Raw genomic sequence first — 19,119 nt, forward strand, 5'->3', positions numbered from 1 at the left:
AGAAGTAGTTTGCACTTAATTATTTAAAAACATTAGAGCATATTAGAGGGGTTGAGATAGCATTCCCACTATGGATTGTCTGTCCTTCACTGCGTGTATGGTGGCAGTGATGGTGTGGGGTCCTCATGAGTCTATTGTAGAGGCTACAGCTTAGCTACATCTTCCAAAGCTGCATAATGGGTTGTTTGATTCACCGCTGTTCCAGAGAAGGGAGTAAGGGATGGGTACATGCTGGGGGTTTTCAGGAGATAGTTGGGATCTATCAGGAGGCAGGGGACGCATCCTTTCTAAACAGACTGGGTGCTTTAGGAAGGCTGACTCCTTTTCTGATCGTGCACTTGTTATGTCTATAATCATCTTGAGAATGTGAGAGTATAGGCCACTCACTCATTCTGGACATGAATCATCTGGTCTTTCTTTTTGTTGTGAAGTGTGCCAGAGGCATCCTCTGTAGGCATAATTAGTTACTTGACAAAATTCGCACAAGTAGGAAGGGGCCTCCTGGAGACTCTGGAGACAACTAGGAGCCATTCTAAATTCTAACTCTGGCATCGGTAGTTGAGCGTGAGTAGAAGAAACCCAGTAACATGAGCTCGCTTTTCTCCCTCCTGAGTTGTCAACATGGGCTCTTCCCTTCTGGCCACACAAATGCAATGCTCACTAGTAATTCGTTAATAAAGAGAAAGGCTTCCGGGTTACAAAACAAAACAAAACAAAAAACATCTGTCCACTGGCAAAACCCAGCTTGTATCGTGAAAGAAGATTTCAGCACATTATGAAAGCTGAGCGTGGCAGGATGTAGAACCATTGTAAAAATTGTAACAGGGGCTGGAGAGATGGCTCAACGGTTAAGAGCACTGACTGCTCTTCTCAAAGGTCCCGAGTTCAAATCCCAGCAACCACATGGTGGCTCATAACCATCTGCAATGAGTTCTGACGCCCTCTTCTGGTGTGTCTGAAGACAGCTACAGTGTACTTATATATAATAATAAATAAATCTTTAAAAAAAAAAATTGTAACAGCTTTTGTTTCTCTGAGGGTGAAAGGGCAGGGGGTAGGCATTGGGCAGAGAGGGTTTGGCTTTCAGGGTTGCTCCCAGCTGTGGCTTCCTCAGGTCTCCCCTCTCCTCATAGGCATTGCAACGGTGCTGTGGATTGGAACCTGCTCCAGCCTTCTGTTCCTACCCGTGAAACTCTTAGCTTACAGAGACCCTGATGCACACTTATGCCCAGAGTTCCTCCTGTGGTACTTTCAGGGAGTAGATCTCTGAACTGCTCTTAGCCGTGTTGTTGCTGCTTGGCACCTGGTGACATTTCATAATGAAGAAATGTCTTTTTATCTTAACCAAGATACCTTTCCATCCGGGTTATTGAGCCAATATAATTTTTTGCACTCTGACTTATTGTTTTAGTATGTGTTATAGCTATCACTACACTAATTTATTACTTCCTTTCTTTCTTTGTTATTATGGAGCAAAGACCACACAGTAAATGTTTTATAGAAAATGTATGCCCTTGTGCTAACTTAGTAGCTTCGTTACTCTGTTAATAACGCTTGCCCAGTTACCTCCTCCCTGCCTACTTTCATGTTTGAAGACTGTTGTCGATCAAGAGTGTTTCCTCACAGAGAACACAATATCCATTTAGGTTTGGTTGCCTTATGTACAACCTGAGAGTGAATCTACGAATCAGTTTTCAGACTGAGCTTTTCTAAGCTATATTCACATGGGGACATTAGAGAGAGGTGGAAGACACACAAAGTGGCCCTGGCAAGGTGTTAGGGATTGTGTTTTATTTGGAAAGTTAATATTTAGATATGCCAAAACAATAAAAAGGCCCAGACAATGGAAATACAGCTCAGATATACTAAACAAAGGAGCCACTGTCAAGACAGTTTTCTTCTATGATACCCGCATCTGCCTGTTTAGCCTAAAACTGCCATTTCTGCCATGCATGACCCTCTGTAGACAGGCAAGTAGACTTAGTAAACGTAACCAGTACTAACTTTCCTTAATGGGACTTCACCTTAGTAGCTTTGCATGCATTGTTCTAAGAATAATGAGTGTTCCCTTTAGGACCCACCATGGACTTTGTGCTGCCACCTAGGTTGGTTTATTGTTGTTTACAAGCATCCGTGGAAGTGTTGGGAGAACAAAAGTGTGGCTTTGATAGTAACCGCATTCTGTCTTGGGCAGGCTTTCAGAATCGCCAGTTCTCTTTGCTATGTCCTTCACCGTGACAGCCCTTGACAGTGAGCCTCACCTCCGCTAAGGGACAGGCTCTCAGCAGATACATGCTAGATGGTTTTATGATTATACTGATAACAAGATCTGAATATTCAAACTTTTAAGAACATTGGTTATAGTTTTGATTCCCGATTTTTTTTAAAGAAAATCTTTGGAGTAAATTTTACAAATGAAGAAAAAAGTATTTGTACGTTAGGACTGTTTTTTGGAGTAGATGGTGACATTTGTTTGCAGAGCTTCTGACGTCAGTCCTTTTCCTTTTAAAGTGAGTTAGGGAACTAAATAAATAGAAGTAAAATTCAGTGAAGTAAACTATTACACGGTTCCTGGTGCCATCAGCTCTTGTCTCCTCTTTCTTGTCCGTGACTACATGAGAATCCACAGTTCTTTTCCCAAGAGCCATGCATGAAAATGCCTGCTGGATAGGTTTTTGTCTGATGAATCGCAGCCCGAGCGCATCCAAAGAACAGGTGACACGCCACAGTCATTAAGGGAGGGATGGAATCTGAGATGCCCGTGGACCCACATTCTGCCATTCTGATTGTGTTGTTTTGACACTGCAGGTTCAGCCCGAGTGTCACTCATAGCAGCCTCCTGTTCAGCCCCTGAGCTCTGTGCTCAGCCCCGTCCTTTGCTAGACACAAACCTTGAGCTCACCTACCATCTTCTCCACCCCCAGATTCCTTGCTGTTGAACAGGGTGAGCTCTGTTTTGCAGAAGGCTGTGTGGGAATCTGAATAAGGCGACAGGTGTGCTTTGCAGGCTTTCTGAAGCCGTGCAGACATATGATGCTCTTGTGTGTGTGTGTGTGTGTGTGTGTGTGTGTGGTCTTTCTTTTCTCCCTGTTAGGTAATGCATGAGCAACGGGAAGGCAGGGATTCACCCAGTATCACCTTCTGTACATCTTTCTTACTTATCAGGCTCCGTCTTCCTGAATGGAGACACATCTTCTCCTTCATGGTGAGAGATGGATTTCGTCCAAAATAACCAGTTCATCATTGATTATAGTTCATCATTGATTATATCAGGATGTATTTGCTCTGGAGCAATGCTCTTTACATTATCAAGTTCAGAAAAGGAAATAAGAATACCCATAAAGGGCTTTTCACTGTGAATGGTACTTAAGTTTTTTATGTCTCTCATGCTTCTCTCGCCTTCCTATCAGCGTGTGCATCACTTGTGAAGGTTTGGTTTTTTGCTGAATCCCACTCAGCTGAATAGCAGCAGTGTTTCCTAAGAATATGGAGAAGAGCGGTTGTCACTGCCCATACTAGGTACAGGGAAGTCAGAGAAATCAGAAAATGTACTAAGTCGTTGCAGTCAATGTCAGTAATACAGTTGCACCGCAGATTCCAAAGTTAGTAGAAATGAAGACAAAGAAAAGTTTAACACAGAACGATCAGCACTTTGTGAAATGGATAAGTAACTCTTTCTCTGCTCAATGAAGAAGGCTCTTGGGTTTCTCCCTCAGTTAAACCGTGTGATGGTGTTAAGGAATATACTTTTTGTATCCCTTAGAATTACATCTTTCTTCAGTGTAAAGGTGAGTTCTAGGGCCTGGGAAGAGTGCTCAGACCAGCTAGTGCTGCTTCCCAAATGTGAGGGTCTACGTTCCCTAATACCCATGTAATAAGCTGGGTGCAGCGGTGTGTGCCTGTAATCCCACCACTAAACAGGCAAAAACAGGGGGATCCCTGGGGGTTGCTAGTCTGGCTACATCTGTGAGGTCCAGGTAAAGTGTGAAAGCCCATCCCAAAACCTAAGGGGAAGCGCTATTCGGGAAGACACCTGACCTGTGACCTCCATGTACACATGAATTCATGCTCATGCACACACAAACACACACACACACACACACACACACACACTAAAGACGATTTCTAGAGCCATCATAATGAATCACGATAACGATTTCTTAGTTTGACCAAATGTGTGTTACAATCTTTGCTTCTCTCCTTCTCCATTAGGTTCTTGTTCATTCTCTTAGGTCCAAAGGGGAAAGCCAAGTCCTACCATGAGATTGGAAGAGCTATCGCCACCTTGATGTCTGACGAGGTAGGGGAGCTGGGTGGATGTGTGGTTATCTTATTTATGTTGATCTAAACTGAATTGACTGTTACTTTTTTTTGTTTTTGTTTTTGTTTATTATGTTAGACTTATATGACTATGAGGTACTTCACAGAATAACATACAATCATTCTTAGGTCATTCTTTTTTAGGTAGGACAACTCCCCAAAAGTGTAAGGCACATGTTTTGTTTTTGTGTTAGATTCTAAAAATATATAGTAATAAACACATTTCCATTTTTTCCTAAGCAAAAGTATCTATAAAATATTCTAAATTTCTTAAAAATTTGAAATAAATGAATTACATATAGCTTTTCTCTTTACAGGTTACTATGTTTTAATTCAGTTATACACTTTGGAATGATCTGAGACACAGTAGGCATTGATGATTAACAACAATTAATTATATGTTACAAAAATAACTAATAAAGAGGATTTTGAATGTTCTCAACACCAACAGATTGTTACTGTCTGAAATGACCAGTGTGCAATTACCTTGATATGGTCCTTATGTATTTTCAGTTGTTAAAACTGATGCTTAAATATTGCTGGACAAGCTCAAGGTTCTTCTATTAACTTTATCTCTTAAAATAATTGATCACATCTCTGAACTCCTATGTCCGAAGGTTATTTGAGAAATGATGACTTTTATCAAACAATGCATAATAAAGCAGATGATAGATAATTTTTGGCTATCAGAATGTATTTGTTTTTCTGGCTTGTATTTTCTGGGGAGGCACAGTGTACATCTGCGGTACATTAGATACTGTTTCTAGCGAGTGCTTTAGAGTTGACATCTTATCCACGTGTACAGTAGCTTTTCTATCAGTAAGCATAGTTAGTTTAGTTATGATCCAACTCTGAACTAGTCTATGGCAGAAGAAATGCCATTGAAGTACAGGGACATCAGCTGCTCGCTTGGCTTTCTGCATCACTGTTCCTCAGAGTGCTGTTTGTACCGGGGCTTCGTTTGTCAGTCTTCCCTGTCAAGTGTAGAACTGGAGGTTCTTTCCCCTGTGGAATAAAGGACAGCTCTGCCATTCTATTCCAGGGAACATTTGTTTCCCTCATTTCAGTTGGGGAATTTGTTTAATTATGTGTGTTGATAGCTTTTTTTTCTTTTAAAATTCATTTCTAATATAAAGTAAGAATGCTTTAGAGTACCTGTGATGGGTGCAGAGTGGTTCTCTGATGTTGACAAGGGCTGCTTTCAACAGGTATTTTACAGGTTTCTTTCTCTTACATCTCATTGGTTGACAGTGCCGATATATATTGCTGATTCTCTCTATCTGCCAGAGAGAATTAGCCAGGAGATGGTGTGTGTGCTGCAGAGGGAGTAGTTGCCCTGTGTTTTGCCTCTTCCTCAAACCCAGAACCCCCAAACCAGTGTTAATTGCCTGATAACACCTAAAAGTGATATTCTAGGAGAAGGGATATAGTAGAAAGACTTAGCATAAGTTAAGGGTGTTGAACAGGGGCAACATTCTCTTCTGGATAAGAAAAAAGAAATAAACTTATAAAGATAAAAGGCTTGACTTTGTGAAGACCTTCAGATTGGCTCAGAAGAATGGGGCACTGAAGAAAAGGATTGTATGGCATTCTGAAACCTCTCCTTTGACATGGATAAGAGACATGGCAGTTTTGCTGTCTCAGTTGCCTCTCTGTTACTGTGTTAAAACACCATGACTAAGGCAACTTATAGGAAAATGGACACATTTACTTAGGTTCATAACTCCATAGGGATAGGGGAGTCCATCACCCCCACAGTGGGGAGGAGGCACCGTGGCAGGCAGCAGGCCGCAGGCAGTGGTGGCAGGCATGGCAGTAGATGCAGGGAGCTAAGTTCTCACATCATCAACCTCAAGCACAATGCAGAGGGAATAAAGTGAAACGTAGAGTGGGGCTTTAAGCTCACAGTCTGCACCCTGTGACATACTCCCTCCAGGAAGGCTATGCTTCCTACTTCCTTAAACAGTGCGACCCACTGGAGACTGAGTGCTCAAATGCACAAGACATTTCTCATTTAGACCCTGTCTTGCCTTTGCTGAATTATCTTGCTAAAAGGAAGACATGTGAGCACTAATTTCAACCCCCGTCCTTTCTGCCGATATAACTCTGGCTTTCTTCTTTGATTTTTGAATAGCTCCCATTGTTAGAGGACTGCAGTGTGTGTGTGTGTGTGTGTGTGTGTGTGTGTGTGTGTGTGTGTGTGTAGGTGCACATACTATGACACATACGTAAAGGTCAGATGACAACTTGCAGGAGTCGATTCTGTCCTTCAGCAGCACAGGGGATCCTTATCCTGACTTAATAGTCAGTGTGCACTTGTTCTCACACTAATATTTAATTCCGAGACTGGTTTTCAGTAAAGATCTTGAAAACATTTTTCAGCTGGCTCTTACAGCGACTGTGAGAGTTTGGATGGGAACCCATCCTTAAAATCCCATCTCTTCAAGCATCTACTTCGATTTTGAGATCATAACCTGTACCCCTCAGTACACTGAATAGGGAGGACGATGAGCGAGCAGCTGTGGCAGTGTCAGGGCACACTGTGGGTGTGTTGCTCAGCTGTGATGTGTTGTGAGGCATTCAGAAAGTTGGCTCGTTGGCTCAGCACTGCTCTTGCTGTTCAGGTGTTCCACGACATCGCTTACAAAGCGAAAGACAGACACGACCTGATTGCTGGCATTGATGAGTTCTTAGATGAAGTCATTGTCCTTCCACCTGGGGAATGGGACCCCACAATCCGAATAGAGCCTCCAAAGAGTCTCCCATCATCTGACAAAAGGTAAGTTGCGATGCAATTGGCAGTATTCGGGGAGTGTCAAGCCCCTGACGAGGTTGCATTTCAGAAAAGAAGTAGAGCCGGGGTATGTTGTGATTGTCCTTGATCCATCCCATGGCTATTTTGCCTGAGATGAGTTGGTGTGCCTTAGCATAACATTCACTTGGCACTGTAAAATAAGTGTTATGTGCTCTGATGCACCTTAATAATTGCATGTAGCTCATAATGTTAGAAAGTGTCACCACTGTTCTTTGGGGATACTTAGGGGACATTCTGCCTGTGTCTATGGAAAGATCACTTTACTCAAGAAGAGCCCTTTAGGCTAAGCAGGTTAAAAAGTCTAGTACAGTAGTTGAGGAGAAACTGGTTCCTGAAAATCTGTTATTCCCCAGGTGGAACCATTTCATTCCTATTCATTCCTATAAGTGTGCAATAAGTTAAACTCTTTGTTGACCCAACCATCTGTCTTTCCACTAAATAGAACACTTCAAGAATTACCTGTTAGCAAAAAATAAGAAATCATGGTTGTTTTCTGAGAAGGCTTCATTCTCTGCCTTTAAAAGCACACCTACAGCCATGAAAGCAAATGTGCACGATAAACTAATGCTTACTTGCACCCTGTTGTCTTGCTTAGAAAGAATATGTACTCAGGTGGAGAGAATGTTCAGATGAATGGGGACACACCTCATGATGGAGGCCACGGAGGAGGAGGACATGGTGACTGTGAAGAACTACAGAGAACTGGCCGGTAACTGCAGGAACCTTTTGCCATTCATGATAAGGTTTTCCTTAGATCTAAATTTCCCTTCCTTGTTCTCAATTCACTTTCAGTGTTTTCTTTGTTGGTTTGTTCCATTGGTCAGCCAACAAATATTTATAGCACAACTGTTAGTCAAGGTCACTGGGAATATAGCAGTATATGAATGCCTTGCCCTTCTGGGCCTTTGTAGAGATGGGGGAGGAATCTTAAACACATAAATGAATGCACCAATGGGTTTATGGAAGCAAAAAAAGTAGGGACTTTGGTGATGAATAGTAGTATAGTTTTAGACAGAGTGATCTGAGTGGACTCTGTAGATAGGGAAAACATTCAAAGGAAGTCCTGAAGGGTGAATTAGGGACAGAGGCCTCGAGCACTCGGGAGACTGACATCCGGGCAGTGTGACCAACAGAGCCACTGATAGGATGATGCAGAGAGGGCTAAGTTTATGTGGGTGACAACGGGATGACTGAAGATTGAATAGGTATCCTGTGTGGCTTTCATGGTACCATCCCTTCCATGAACACTTACTCCAAAGTGTGTCACATGTGGAAAGGGGTGGTGTGCAGGCCACTGCCCTGTCTCCGTCTCAACAATTCTGATTCCCAAGAACCTTCCAGTTACCTTCTTACTGTGATCATCGATTCTCCATTATTAGATGATTTGGGGGTGGGGAAGGTTAAGTAAAATTGTTAATATGAGACTCATCTCAGGAAGATGTAGAAGTCACTGCAGATCTTTAAAAATACAAAAATGTGACAATTTAATATGCAATTGAATCTGATTGAAATGAAATTATTTCCTTCTGCTGGTCGCCCACTTCAGTTTCTCCTCTAAAGTAAAAAAGGAATTGTTTCCTTTCCTCTGACTGAATGAAGACTAAAACCCTCCCCACCTTCTGTATTAATTAATGATGGGATAAAGTCTAGAACTCCATCTTTGGTCATCATGCAAACATTATAAAGGGTACATATACCAATCTGAGGGCATTAGCCACTTATTCAGTGTGGCCTCTGGATATAGTCAAAAGACAAGATGAAGATGACATGTACGAGGCCACTGACAGCTTAACATGGCATTTTGTTTTACAGTATACTTTTATAAGTAGAAGGAATATGAACTAAAGCAACAATAAAAGGAATGGTACTGCAAATACATGAGCTGGTAGCAGAGCTATGTATGTGTGTAATCATATGCTTTTACAAAGCTCCCAGTCAAAGAGGTTTACTTATGCCAGCACATCACCATGATATATAGGGAGAGAATTGTACCAGGGAATATTGCCATATCTGATGATGCTTCTTTGTGATAGTATCATTTTAGGTCCTGTGAGGCCACAAACACACACATGTTCCATTACTAACCTTGCTGTCATGATGCAGTGCGTGACTACAGTTCTTTATAAATTATTTTCACTAGGGAAACCATTGTCACATTCTTACGGGCCAGATATGAGCTGTGGAATGGCATCAGACTGTCCTTTCCTTCTTCCATCTCTCTCCTTTCCACACTCATTTAGTAGGTGCACAACCCTGTGTGTATCACAGGTCCTGAAGTGGGATGCTCAGCTTGGCTGAGGCTGAGATGTCAGGGTATAGAAAGGGACACTTTGGAGAAGGCTGGCTCAAGAGGTTCTCCTAGAAGTAAAGTAGGCTGGCGCTTGGGTTCAGCCTGCACCTTTGTCTACCACACCCCTTCATGCCTTCTTCACTTTGTGCCTTTGGGTCCTTATTCCAAATTCTGATTCTCAGAGGCCCACTCTTGCTATCTATCTGTAATTTTTTTTATGCGTCTTCTCTAGAATGATGTAATTACCACCTCCATTTAAATTTTCCATGATTTTTACTTACGTACCATCCTGTCTATCCTGTTTCCCAGAAGTAAGCCCCATGGTGTCAGAACTTCAGAGTCTGTGTTGTTCAATGTTGTTTCCCCAGGACACGGAATAATGAGGGAGGATGTGGGCCTCACGGGTCTCATCCTTACAGCGTAGGGTGAAATGACATTGTGACAACGTCTTAAGGGGCTTTACATGATGTGTGATGTACTTGGATGTTTGTTTTTGGAGAACGGAAAAATTATAATTTCTCTACTCAGTGCTCTCATCTAAAGACCAACTGGACAATCTTTGGGAAATGTTGGGCCTATTCTAGTAACTGAAAAATAAAAAAGGAGAAAGGAGAAGATAGATTTCTTCACATTGTTTTTCTGTCTCATCTAAACGAGAAGGTCTTAAATAGTATCTGGTCATTGACTCAAGCACTTTACGTCCAACATCTTCGTGGTTTAGTGAATTATGTCTTGATGCAGTTGATGATGGTTTATCTTACCCTCGCTCACATGTTTGCTCTCTCCCTGCTCAGGTTCTGCGGTGGATTAATTAAGGACATAAAGAGGAAAGCACCATTTTTTGCCAGTGACTTTTATGATGCTTTAAACATTCAGGCTCTCTCTGCGATTCTCTTCATTTATCTGGCAACCGTAACCAACGCCATCACTTTTGGAGGCCTGCTCGGGGATGCCACCGACAACATGCAGGTGGGTCTGATTTGAGAGAGGACGCAAATAGTCCAGCGCAGACTGTCCTCCTCACCCCTGCTGCTCGGCGAGGAGCAGATGGCCCTTCAGTTACTCAGCGTGACTGTCTTTCTTTTGCTGGATGCTGCACTTTACTTTGCTTCTGGCTCGCTGCTGTATTTCCAGCATGTTAGTAATTACAAAAATAGCTTGATGAAATCTGGCTTGAGTCACAAGTGGGGAAAAGAAGGGGAGGAAATGCGGCTCTATAATTCTATTTGGGCAGAAGCGTCTCAGCTGCTTGGATCCTGTGTGGTGGACAGGGTTTAGAGCTTCCGGGATCTGGAGTGCATGGGCCATATTTGGTTTTCACTTGGTGATCACACTCTTTGGGGATGTGTGCTTACCTGACTCTTTGTCCTTGTTCCAAGAAGAGCAAATGCACACATCAAGCAATGGGGTGGTCTGCTCAAGGCTGGATTGGCATGTCTGTCGGTAGAATTCAGCTTTAGTGAATCCCAGCTGAAGTTATTTCTTCTATTCCTGGACCAGCTCCCCTTGAGCTGTTAAGGACCTGGCTGGGTTAATGTTCTAGTGTTAATCACAACCACAGTTGGTTGGTTACTGGGGAGGTGGTGTTTGCCATCCTTTCACATCAATAATAGCCATGATTTTCATAATAGAAAAGATGTCATATGCTCCCCCCACTCCCACCCCACCCCACCCCAGATCAATTAGAACAACCTGTGGAAATGACTTAAAGTTGATCATGGCATTAGAAACAGTAGGTACTGAATACACAGTGAGTGGAGCTGAATGTGAGTTTAAGCCCTTTCGAACTCTGCCCTTTCCACTCACGTCCCATCAGTGTCCAACCCATGAGGTATTCACACAGCCTACCAGCCAGCATCTTAGTTTGTGAACGCAGCTAATTCCCCCAAATGACCTCTGTTACATTCCTACTTTGCCTCTAGTTATCCATCTATGCTCTCAGTTCCTTTCTAAACGCAAAGATAAGATAGAGTAACATTTTTCGTGGCACCAGGTACTAAGGGATAAGTTTCACAGTCATATGAGTGTGCCTGTCCATTATATGAAGCTGCCCTTCATGCATGTGGCAGTTTTGGACTCAGCTGAGTGATTTTTTTCTTTGGTTCCTCCTACACATTACAGTGTGATGCCACCTGAGCTTGAAGTTGTCTAACGGTTTCCACTCACATAGTGCCTAGGCCTGAGTGACTGGAACAGCTGAGTTCTAGGGACACTCCTCGTGGCATCTCCACAAGACTAGCTTGGGCTTCCTCACAGTATGGCCACCCTTAAAAGCTGAGGCTTCAGGAAAAGAGGTGACCACCATTTATTTTTTTTTATATCATGTGGTTGTAGACCTATCATTGCTTCGTTTTCTGACTTTCACAGATGCACTGAAAATTCAAACTCTCCGTGAGAGCTTTTAGCTCTTAAATATTACCATTGATTAGCATTTTGCTGATCAAAGACCATGAATCTCCATGACACCCCTGGGCATGGTTTGCAGAGACCAAATGTGTTTTGTTGCCACCCCTGCAGTGGATGTCCTCATTCATAAGGCAAGGTTAAACTGTAACAGTAATACAGTTTTTATAAACACTGGCCTAGATTCCAGCGCTGCAGCAGTCCCTCATCCAGGTTACAACAGGATGCTCACTAAGTTAGATCATTTAGGAAACCAGCTGGAAACAAAACCATCGAGGAAACACCTTGAGGCCCCGCATAAAGCTAGCACTTGCAGCCATGTGTGCTAAGGAAATCAAAGACATCTATGGCATTTAAAGAATGTATTTGTAGGGGCTTTTTCTGTTTATTAAAAGCTTTGTTACATAAATAAATCTTTCATTATTGAACACCTATCAGATTGTTGTATTTACTTTCTTTTTTCCTTTGCTTTTAATCATGCTTATTCTTGAGAATTTCAAAAGTGCTTACACTGTATTTCAATTGTATGTATCCCTTCCTCCTCTCAGCTTCTCCCAGATTCGCTGCTGCTATCCACCTGCAACCTCCCAACTCCATGACATCTTTTTGAAAATAACTTTGTAAATCCAGTTTGTACTGACCATATACCCAAAGGTGCGGGCCACCCACTGAAGCATGGTTGGCCACTTCCTTAAACTTAACTGATTCTTCTTACCCCAGAAGCCATCCCCTGTCAATAACTCCTCAGATGGAGCCTCTTGAGCCAGCCTGTCTCCATGATAGCCTGCTGAATGGCTTGATCTAATGCAAGCATTGAGCAGGCAACCACAGCTGCTGTGGGTTCAAGAGTCCAGCCGTCCTCTGGTTTTCAGAGGACTCTGTTTCACTCCAGTTCTTCAACCTCTGGCTGAGAGTTTTTCTTCCTCTCCTGGATGATGCTCAAGCTGTTTTGGGGGGAAAGGTTGTGCATTGATGCAGTGTTAATGACTGAGCACTCCTTAGACACCTTTGACCTATTGTGAGTCTCTATGTTGATTACTGTCCACCAAATACAGAGGCTTGTTTGATGATGTTCGAGGGATGCGCTGTCTGATTTGGAGCAGATGATTAAAGAAAAAACCAACAAAACCAACTTTTGTTAGGAGATACAGAGGTGTGCTCATGCAGAGACATCTAAACTAAACTAATTTCTGTTTGTGGATATTCTTCTCGTGGAAACAGTGGCAGTGTAATCTTCCTAGGTGTGCATTTAATGCCTCTTTGAAATATAATCTTTACCATTTGTCAGATTTAGTTGTATGGACTTTGAGAGAGAGAGAGAGAGAGAGAGAGAGAGAGAGAGAGAGAGAGAATGTGTGTAATGTGTGTATAGTGTGACTCAGGGCCTTCAACATGCTGGGTATCTTAGTTAAGGTTTCTATTTCTGTGATGAAATAACATGACTAAAGAAGTGCAAGGAGGAAAGGGTTTATGTGGCTTACACTTCCACATTACTGATCATCACCAAAGGAAGATGACAGGAACTCAAACAAGGCAGGAACCTGATGACAGGAGCTGATATAGTGGCCATGACATAGTGCTGGTTACTGGCTTGCTACTGTTGGCTTGCTCATAGAACCCAGGACCACTAGCCCAGGGGTTGTACTACCACAATAGATGGGACCTCCCCCATCAATCACTAATTTAAAAAAGGTCCTACAGGTTTGCCTACAGTCAGGTCTTATGGTGGCATTTTCTTAATTGAAGTTTCCTCCTCTCAGATGACTTTGCTTGTGTGAAGTTGATTAAAAAACCTATCCAGTACACTGGGCAAGTGCTCTAGGACTTAGCCAAATCTCCATCCCAGATTTAGCTTTAGAATGTAGCATCTAAGAACAGAGGAGAAGTTTGGACAAGTTTGTTTTGGTAACATTTGTATGAATCGGTTTCTATTTGAATGAGTCCCTGGGGTTGTAGACTTTGTTGTATAACATAAATAGGTACGATGGGAATTTTTCCCCACTGTATATTGTCTGGGTAATTCCTGGCTATGTTCTAGTTCTGAAGATTCCAGGAGATGTATGAAGGGGTTAGAGCTTCAGTCTGTTAAACAGTGCTCCTGAATATTAGGCTGGACAGTTGATGACTCAAAGTCATACAGACACATGAGGATATTTTTAGACATACTTTGTTATTATTTTATAATCATCATTGATAATTCTGTTGAAACTTAATATAGGTAGAATTTTAAAGTTTTTTTGTGAGTGAAATTACTGAAACATACTTCACTTCCCTTGCATAATGAAGCTTTTCCTCCTTAAAAGCTACACTGGCAAAGTCCTTCTCCTAGAAGGCTTGCAGGAGTCAAAGTGTGTAGCAGAAACACTGAAAAGAAAGCATAGAAAATGAGTGGAACATTAATAAATAGTTTTTGTGTGAGTGTGTTTTAAGAACTAGAGAGTGAGCTGATTTGACATGTGGAAACTATCTCATGTATTGCACCTTACCTTATGAATGTTTATCCCTTAGGCAGGAGCCTCTTTGACTTGTCATTGGGACAACAACATATTTTGTGGATTTGATGATACATCTCAGGTCATTTTTATAGGTATATGACAGACATTAATTTATGCCTTTGCAAATGTTTATGGAGTACCTACCATGTATTAGACAGAGTTTTATGTGCTGGAGGTAGAGAGAGGTGAGTCAAGTGGCTAAGAACCCTAGGGTGGTGGGATTTATATTTAGACTACTTACAGAAGCAACATTTTTTTTGAGTCCCTACAAAGTACTAGTATGGTATGTAATACCTCCAATTACTTTTCTAAACGCGTATTCCAGAAAGCACTGGGCAAACTTGAGTGTCTGCAGTTATATCCCATCCTTCACAAATAAGGCAACAGGTTAGTCGCCATAACACAAGCAGCTCAATGAGTCAACTGAGAATAACATCCTTGCTTCTAAAGGCTGACTGCTCAGAGATGGTTTGGCTAGGGCCTTTATTGTCAGGCTACAAATAGACATGGGTGCTGGGGAGAAGCATGTTGTGCAAACACAGATGACTCACTGTGTGACTGTTGTCTAAGCGTATGCTCCTGCCAGCTTCTGTTCAAGAGGACTGGCCTGCTTGAAGACAAGAATTTGCTTTCAAGCATTAATTTTAGGGCATGGTATCTATCTATCTATCTATCTATCTATCTATCTATCTATCTATCTATCTATCTATCTATCTATCTATCTATCATCTATCCATCCATCATCTATCTATCTATCTATCTATCTATCTATCTATCTATCTATCTATCTATCATCTATCTATCTATCTATCTATCTATCATCTATCTATCTATCTATCTATCATCTATCTATCTATCTATCTATCTATCTATCATCTAGCTACCATCATATATCATCTCTATAACATCTTTTATGAAATATAAATGTATCTTATCTATTTATAAGCTTGTATGTATGATTGTGCTTTTCTGTGTGCATGCATTTGTGGAAACAAGTCATCTTGAAGTGGCAAAGACCATTTCTCATAGAACTGTGTTCAGAATAAAGCAGCCGAGGCTATAGTTGCTGACAGTTTGATAAAATTGTAATGCCAGCACAAATAACTCTGTGTCTTCCCCAATGTTAGCAGATATATTTTGTCAACCAGGAAACTCTTAGAAGATGCTGGGGCTTACCAAGAGGACATGTACAAATTTTGTATATAGATAAGTGTAGGCATTATAATTTAGCTTGGGTTTCTTGGAGCAACTGAACTATGTTGCCAAGCATCAACCTTACATTCCTGTAGCACCCAACCTCAACTTGTGCCCATTTCTCTTTATTAGAGTATAGAGGACCATCAGTTCCTCACGTTTGAGAATGGTGCATCACTTATCCCTCTGGGTAAATCCCATCCAGTTGATTCTCGACTTTCCTTGCCATATAGTAAGGAAATGGTTTTCGGCCTCACTGTTCTGAAATCTTATCCCCTCCATAATTAAACCATGACACCATTCATGCTGATATCATATTTACATTCTTGGTTACCAAACAAGTATATTTTTCTGCTTATTTAGATACTTAAAATTTATCTTTAATATATATATACAGTCCACTATTTATTACAGTTAAGCATTTTTCATTTTCAGAGCTATTATATGGAGTTGGGCCTGATGGCACAGGGATGTGATTCTAGCTACTCAGGAGGCTGAGGCAGGAGGATTTCAAGTTCAAGGACAGCCTGAGCAACTTAATAAGACTCTACCTTAATATAAAAGTAAACGAAGAGTTGAAGGAATAGTTCAGTGGTAGAGCACTTGATTAACATTGGAGAAAGCCCTAGGCTCAGTTGGTAGTCCTATAAAGAAAATACTTCTTTGCTAACACAATGAGTAATAACTTAAATTTTGAGGAGGGTGTTAGAGTAAGGAATCTTCGAGGAGGCTTGGTGGCAGGCCCTGTGTTATTTAAGAATTGTTCTTCTCTAGCATACAGAGAACATATTTTAATGGAAGTGTACTTTTGATTGTGAATGACTAAGCATAGTCTAGAGTGAAGAAAGCCATCTTAAGTTTTTTTTCAGGAGTAAATATAATCCTATTTTCACAAACCTTTCAGCAAAAGAGTGCAGTAAGATTTTTAGCATTCTGTGAAATTCGTGATATTTATGGAGCCTAACAGAGCACATTTTAAGAGAACTTGTCTCATAATAAGGAACATTTTTAGCTGGCATCTCCAAATTTGAGGCTTTATTTTAACATTCTGCTGTGCTGAGAGATTTTCACCAATCTGCTCAAGTTGGAAAAGTGTCCTTTCTGTGTCGGTGAGAAAGGTGCTTCTTTGCACTGCCTGTCATGTATAGCTTGCAGCAGTGGGATTGGCATGAACTGATAATTTACTGAGAAATAGACAATAATATTGGGCTGTCTGACTGTTGCTCTTTGGCACTGAAATGCTTTTCCTTTAGAAGTAGGAAACACAAAAACTTATTAACCCATATAGCAGCATATTGTAGCTTCCACATGCGAAGCAGATATTTTGGTCAGCCCAAGAAAGCAAGCCTGTTTAGTGACAGAGGAAGAAATCCATCTTGCTTACAAGGGTCTAGAAAGGAACTGTTAGCTTTCAAAACATGTTTCACAGGCTAAGAAGATGTCTCGGTGGCTAAAGTGTGTGTCTTGAGAGTGTTGAGAGCTGCAGTTGAGATCTCAAGAGCTGCTGATCCCCACACATAGATGCTGGAGGGCATGGCAGATCCCCTGTAATGATGGCAATCTGGGGGGCAGAGACAGGATATCCCTCGAGCAAGCTTGCTAGCTAGAGTAACTATACTTGTGAGGTCTGGGCACAGTTGAGAGTTGTTTCCTCAATATATAAGGTAGTGGATAATCAATGAAGACTCCTGATGACAACCTTGCCCCCCCCACATGTGTATATACATAAACACACGCACACTCCACTTACCTGCACATAGCATGAGTGAACACACACGGCTCCACATGCAAATCTTGCTTTATCAGTTCTGAGTTAAGTTTAATTGACAGAAGTCAAGTCATTGGTACTTTTTTATTAGAAAGATTTTGTCAGCTTTGTTTGTTTGATGATCAGAAAATTAAAGCCATTTGGATAAGATAGGGCATCACAAATGATGCTAAAGTAAAAATGTATCATTTTTAGCTTATGGCTATTTTGAAAATAGCTTCTCCAATATGACATTTTCATTATATCTTTTCATACATATTGCAAAATATACATTCACAGGTAGATAAACATGTAGGATATTATGTAAATGAGGTTATATATTCATATTTTGTGGGCATTTCCTACTTTAATAGGTTCTTTAACATAATTCTAGTGGCTATCACATGATATATGCACTATAATTTATTTAATAAACTTATATTCTCAGTTTGTCCCACTTTTCTCTTTTATAAAGAATACTGTGATCATCAACTATATATTTATTGTTTATAATTTTCTCCCTAAGGTAAGTCCCTAGCAAAATTATTGTGCAATATATTGATTATAGTTGTTATTTATTTCAAATCATACTCACAAAGATTATCCTAATTCATATTTCTACCAGTAGTGGGCAGGAGTTCCCACTTGCCCACCTTTTCACCCTAGATTCTCACTTTCGTTATGCTGTGTATTGAAAAAGAATGGCTTGCTTTGATTTGCTCTCACTCCTGTTGTTTTAATGAGCCTGGGTATTCGTCCACATTGACACCGACCGTCCATCCTTCCCTGTGCTTGTATTCTTGCTATATTCTCCTTTGGAGACATTTAATTTCTCTTCTTAACTCCCTGTATAATAATGGTGTTTTCCTTTACTTATTTGGCAAAGATTTACTAAGTGTTTTTCTAATGCCACTATGTCTTTTAACTGTATGTGTGGCGTCTCTGGCTGTACAGATTTTAACTTTAGCACTCAAGCCTTCCCCTGCCCTTGTTTCTTGTTTGCACGCTATATTTAAAGAGGCTTCCCCTCCCAAAGATTAGAAAAATATTTCCCCACATACTTCAGCTCTTTTATGTTCTCGTTTAATTGTTTTGTACATCTGGAATTGATTTTTTTGTGTAGTGTTAGACTAGAATTGGGTGTTTCACATACATGTTCACAGCTCTTCAAAGAACAGAAGGCGTCTCTATCTTGCCCCTCATTCTATTCCCCGAGAGTTCAAACTCTCTTGCTGATGTCCTGGGCTCACGGTTTTTTTCTCAGAGATATAGTTTGACTTCCCTGATTATTTAGTTCCTGCTGCCAGTGTGACCTGAAATCTTGTTTATGACAAGCATAACAGCAGGGGGCATGACCATGCTGATCTTGGGTGCTTCCTTTGTCCAGGACAGAGGGTGAAGTGCCTCATTGTGGGATTAAAAACAAAGGCTCTGCAGCCACCCTTCCCCCATTGTGGATGTGTGGTGCGAGTAACCAGCTCTTACTCTCTTGTGAAGGAGGAAGGGAGATGTCCAATGGGTGTACCTCAAACTTGGACCTCAGGAGAATCACCTGGGAGCTCTGAAAATTCATTCTCTAGGCTTCATCTCCTGTCGTTTTGCAGAGATACCTACTTAACTGCTCTGTGTGAATATGAAGGATGAGTATATAACAAACAAATCAACACATATGAACTTTCTCAAATAATTCTCATGTGACCTGAATTTGACCTCAATACTTGCATTCTTTCTTTCCTTAAATTTTTTTTCTTTATTTTTAATGTGTGTGTGTGTGTGTGTGTGTGTGTGTGTGTGTGTGATCCTACGTGTGCCCAGTGTCTGCAGAGGCCGGGGGGGGGGGTATTTCTTACCCACT

General features: G+C 41.2%; 1 protein-coding gene across 11 annotated transcripts in view; it reads left to right on the forward strand.

The window, feature by feature from the left end:
* The window catches only part of Slc4a4 (solute carrier family 4 (anion exchanger), member 4), a 445,799-nt gene that overhangs the window by 331,569 nt on the left and 95,111 nt on the right, over positions 1-19,119 (forward strand). For all 11 annotated transcript variants that reach the window (XM_030254704.1, XM_017320995.2, XM_006535136.4 and 8 more), the window contains 4 exons: positions 4,213-4,300; positions 6,945-7,099; positions 7,731-7,844; positions 10,220-10,394. In XM_030254704.1, coding sequence (XP_030110564.1) covers positions 4,213-4,300; positions 6,945-7,099; positions 7,731-7,844; positions 10,220-10,394 — 532 coding nt within the window. The remainder of the gene's footprint in view (positions 1-4,212; positions 4,301-6,944; positions 7,100-7,730; positions 7,845-10,219; positions 10,395-19,119) is intronic.

Source organism: Mus musculus, chromosome 5, assembly GCF_000001635.26.
Source record: "Mus musculus strain C57BL/6J chromosome 5, GRCm38.p6 C57BL/6J".
Classification (NCBI taxonomy): domain Eukaryota; kingdom Metazoa; phylum Chordata; class Mammalia; order Rodentia; family Muridae; genus Mus; species Mus musculus.